The 5,054-nt window shown below is 32.3% G+C and overlaps 1 protein-coding gene across 1 annotated transcript; it reads right to left on the bottom strand.

Moving 5' to 3' along the window:
• Window positions 1-1,683: 1,683 nt before the first annotated feature.
• LOC129286233 (zingipain-2-like) lies at window positions 1,684-4,287 on the bottom strand. Its single transcript, XM_054922244.1, has 4 exons — window positions 3,831-4,287; window positions 2,922-3,157; window positions 2,584-2,718; window positions 1,684-2,141 (listed from the first exon to the last, which is right to left on the bottom strand). Exons 1-4 carry the CDS (start codon window positions 4,285-4,287, stop codon window positions 1,884-1,886), a joined length of 1,086 nt encoding a protein of 361 aa, XP_054778219.1. The 3' UTR covers window positions 1,684-1,883.
• Between the last annotated feature and the right edge of the window lie 767 nt (window positions 4,288-5,054).

Here is a 5,054-nt window from a genome sequence, read left to right as displayed (position 1 = left end):
AAATCTAGGAGAGCTTTATCAGAACGAATAGCAAAAGTGGACACATAGTCCACGAGGGTAATTAACCAAGCACGCACACATAGTCCATGAGGGTAAATAAACAATTAAGCACGGCTGAAAGCCATAAAACAAGCGCGGTAGGAGCCATGAATCAAGAGCTGGCAAGAAGCTCACGAAAACAAGTGTGAGTACAATGCTCACGAATAACCGTCCCTCCATTCCACATGCGTTAACCTGTGCACGAGGCTAGCACCTCTCATAAGCACCTTGCTAGCTAGGTGTATCATGGCACACTAAGGGCTAACAGAACTATTGTTAGCATCCAGCATTTTAAACTCAATCCTCTTCATTAAAATCAAGTGTGTATGGAGAAAGAAAATAGTTTCAAATTTCTCTCTTTCAAATATTATTCAATCATCATTTTTCATTGCCCAAAATTATCATCATTTCCTTTATACACAAATCATTGCAATAAAAATGTTATATCAACATGGTATTAAATAATTAAACTGCTTATGAGAAACGATACTATTAATATGAAAATAGGATTAACAAGAATATGTAAACAATTTATAAAGCAATAGTAATAATATTTAAATAAAGAAATTTTTATAAACACTTTATTGAAAATATATTCGGAACGCCATCCACTCTGTCACGTCCCAAAAATTAGACGTGATTGGCATGGCATGTATACATAATCATACATCCCTTAAGTCGTGATAAAGGAAACCTTAATCTAATATTCAATATTTATTTGTAAAACTAATTAGACTTGAAATTTGTAACACCTTTACTAATGTTTTCCTAAGATAAAAGTTTCAGTGTTTTTGTAAAAATTTCGACAGAACTTTCCTTGTAAATAGGATCTTCCAAAAATTCTACAATACAATGTTTCTACCAAAAACGTCAAGTCAATCAAGAGCAGAGCTTCTTCCAGTCAGCAGACAAAATATATAACAACATAAACAACCTAACCACAAACTATGTGGAGCATCTAATAATAAGTTTATAAAATAAAATTTCACAATTAAAACTTTACATCAAGAGAAAGTTAAATCCTTAGCTTCTCTACTTCTAGTCAATCATAAACTCTTCAATATCCAGTTGGTGGTTCAACATCAGCTATACTATCTGAGACCAAAATTATTGCCAGTGAATAACGTCTCAAAAATAAATAATTAATTAATTAAACATGAAAAGAAAGAAAGTTAAAAACACAATGATCTTCATGAAAAATTTAAATAAATTTGGAATAAAAGGATTTTATGTAACCTTAAATGAAATCTTAAATCATTAAACCATCATATCAAATATTATCTCTTGATTTCAAAGAAGAAAATAAACAAAATGGATAATTATAAATAGATTACTAATTAAAACTATTAGAATATAAAATCATTAAATAATCAAATTCATGTTTATAGGGACTTTTCAGAACAATTAATGTGAACACACAGTCCACGAGGGTAAGTAACCAGACACGGCTAAAGCTACAAAACAGATGTGGATACATAGTCCACAAAGGCAACTAACCAAACATGGTCATAGCCCTAAAACAGACGCAGGTACAATACTTACGAATAACAGACGTGAGAATAAATTTCACTAAAATTAAATTAGCTAGTAACTATATATTTATGCTCCTTGTTCACATAACTTGCATTAATGAAATAGGCCAAACGAGAAACTATATATTGAAGCACAAGCAGAACTTACATTGATTAATTTAGAAGTCTTACATCATAATATTTATTTAAAGGCAAATCATTTGCCACTTATTTATGCCCAAGACATACATATATGTAGTGTGCAAAACTCACTAGGTCCCACACAACTACATGAAGCCAGCCAGGCTCATTCATAGCTAATACTTATTTAGTTCAAATAGAAGAGTAGTAATACGCAAGCTTCACTGCATCTTCCTTAGTTGGATAAGCACCATACTTGTTAATCAAACAGACTCCATCTTTGCTACCTGTGTTTCGTTCGATGAACATGTACCCCTTCATGCCCCAACTTTCTCCCCATGAGTTCTTCACTATCCAGTAATCGCGATCAGCCACAGTGTCGTATCCAACGATCAACACAGCATGACTAGTGTAAAGTTTGCCTGTGCAGTTTTCTCCATTATAGATTCCCTAGGAATTTTGATGAAAAAAGAGTATTAAAAATGATGTAATATTCTTTTCCCCATGCAATTTTAGGTCTTGCGTTCATTCCACTCAATCCAACTACATATTATTGGATAATAGATGCTTTCGACCGAACAGCAGATAGTAATTGATAATAATTTAAGATGCACTTCTTTAGTCCTATTCATAGAATAAAGAGAAAATATTAATTTTGGTCTTCTTTATAGGATGCTTTTATATTTTCTATGTTCATCTTTAATTTTTTTTCTCCTTAAATACTGAGGAAATTTATTAAAATTAATTCATTTTGTTCTTACTGAGGGTAGAGATGAAAACTTATTAAATTTTAAAACAGCATTAAAAAATTTAAAGTTTTTTTTATTTTTGACAAAATATGTTAAAAATAATTTATAAATAAGACTGTAAATCAACGAGATGTGAGACTTACTTCTTTGTAGAATTGAAAATCTCTTGCATCCAAGGCCACGCTAACTGGCTGCCTTGAGACCGCACAATATAATGACTTTTCAGATTGATAAGTCACAGTTTTGTACCCGCTCAATGTGACAGCTTTCCTTTTTATCTGTTTCGAAAAAAAGACAAAAGAAAAAGTAAAAAATAAAATTCGACTAGGAAAATATTAAGTCAGACCCAACCACACAAACAAAAAGCAATAATTAAGCTTTGTGCTCAGCAATTCAGTCAAAAAAGAAATTCATTTTGTGATAAATATTCACTATTTTCTTTCAATTTCTAGATAAAATTAAAAAAAATAATTGACTTCACCTCGGAGGCTTTGCAAGTGCCATTTTCAGCAGTATAGAGATAATCAGCCTCTTTGGCAATGCCTTCGTTGTTTTTAACATATTGAAATGCATAATGATACCATCCTCCATTACAACCTTTTGCCTCTTCAACACAATCTACGAGTTCTTGTGCAGAGACGCTTACACTACGCCTTCCTGTGACTATTGCATTTATTCCTTCAATGGCTCCTGCGGCAGCAAATGCCCAGCAACTTCCTGTCCCATTCAATCTGCAAAGTTAGTCCCGCTTATAAATGTTTTGGCTGAAAGACTCCAAAATGTTTAGTTTTTCATATATAAGCAGGATTGAGGGTTTATTTAAATATTGTAAATAAAAATAGGGTATATGAGCAAGGTACTCTTGAACTTTAGATTCAATAATACTATAGGCTTTAAATTCATTTATCGCACAAATTGTTGACGTCAACTTTATTATAATTTTTTTGGTTCTTATATGTAATTTTTTAATCTTTTATTATACAAATGACAGAAAAAGACATAAAAAATTATAACAAAGGATTTAAAAATTATAGACAATGACCCAAAAAATTACAATAAAATTGGCTTTAATAATTTGCACAATAAATGAGTTTAAGAACTAGTGCTACCGAACTTAGGTAATATGCTGATTTACCCATAAACATAATGCATCCTGGAAAAGAACTACCCCAATTAGACATGAAAATATCCGAATCTCACTTCAAAGTATTAGATATTAAATAATTATATCACTTAAAAAAACTTTGAATATTCCTCAAGAATAGGGCTGCACAAGGAGCAACAGAAAGGTTCATTAGATAACCTAATTAATTTCGTGTTTATATACATAGAAATGAAGTCTTCAAAAAATATTCTTTTTTTACTCTAGAGAAAGTATGCAGAAACTTACCACAATGACCTTGATTCTTCACCTTTGTTACAGCTCCCATCTTCCTCCAATCTATGGAAGCCTGGGCATCAGGACATGAATCGTCGTCCTCATCGTTCAAGTTGATGTTGTCTTTGGGCACTGGACCCATGTCAGGCGTGAAAATTTTACTGAACTCCTCCCTGCTCAGATCTGCAAATTCGTTAAGTCCCAAGCTATAGTCTAAGGGTGATTTTCTTCTTGCGTTTGTCTCTCTGATGTACTCCAAGTTCTCTTTGAAAATCTCAAATCTGCTGGCCTCCCTCTTCCGATCGTCATACTCTCGTCCGTATTCCTTCTGCCACAGCTGGAATAGTGCCAAGACTTCTTCATCAGACCTGAACCTGTCAAGGTCATCGCTAGGAATACAAGAAGAGAGACATATGATAGAGAACAAGAGAAACAGAACGAAGAATAACTTGGTTACTAGGGAAGTCATCTTTCAAAATACGATGCTGATAATTAAGGTTATCGATGTAGTGCTTGTGTATAGACGTGACTCTTATATAGAGCCATTTGGCGGACTATCCATTTACAGGAAAATCCATTCGATAGAGTTCGCCGAAGGAAGGAAAAAAAAATACATTAACTAATAAAGTGAGGTGTTCATGACGTTGTCATTACTGGATAATGTTGTTGGAGTAATTAAGAATTGAAATACACATAATAAAAAAGATTTTTATTTTTCAAAAACCTTCTGTTGATCATTTAAGAGTCCAAGTCAGCTTTTTTTTGTTTCATCTCATGTAGGTTTATTTTTTATTTTTGGTTATTAAAAAAAATTAATATAGCATTAATTTGACACGTAAGCACAAAATTATAGTATTAATTGACATATCAGCATTATTAGTACCACTTATGCCACATCAATGTCCATACGAAAATGTAGGGACCAATGTTTTAGATAAAGAAAAGTGTAGGGACTTGTAACACTTTAAACAACGTGCAAAGACTTATACCAAATCTCGAGTAAAATATGGGGAACAAAAGTATTGTTTTCCCAAACTTAAATTAGAAAACATTGAAAGCAATTGATTCTTAGACTTCAAGTTTGCAGTGAGACTAGGATTCTTTATTCTCTCTCGTATTTTATAACATTAAAATTATCTCTTCTCATAAATGTTCTTAACGAAAACAAGTGCTAGCCTAAGGTTCTAAAAGTACTTGAATAAACTCTTTTAAGTCAAGACCAATTGCTTAATTTCA

The sequence above is a fragment of the Prosopis cineraria genome, unplaced genomic scaffold, assembly GCF_029017545.1.
Source record: "Prosopis cineraria cultivar Desert tree isolate PC_DT_omini unplaced genomic scaffold, ASM2901754v1 PC11, whole genome shotgun sequence".
Classification (NCBI taxonomy): Eukaryota; Viridiplantae; Streptophyta; class Magnoliopsida; order Fabales; family Fabaceae; genus Prosopis; species Prosopis cineraria.
The sequence above is the reverse complement of the archived record's forward strand: the minus strand, read 5'-3'. Positions and strand labels throughout refer to the sequence as shown.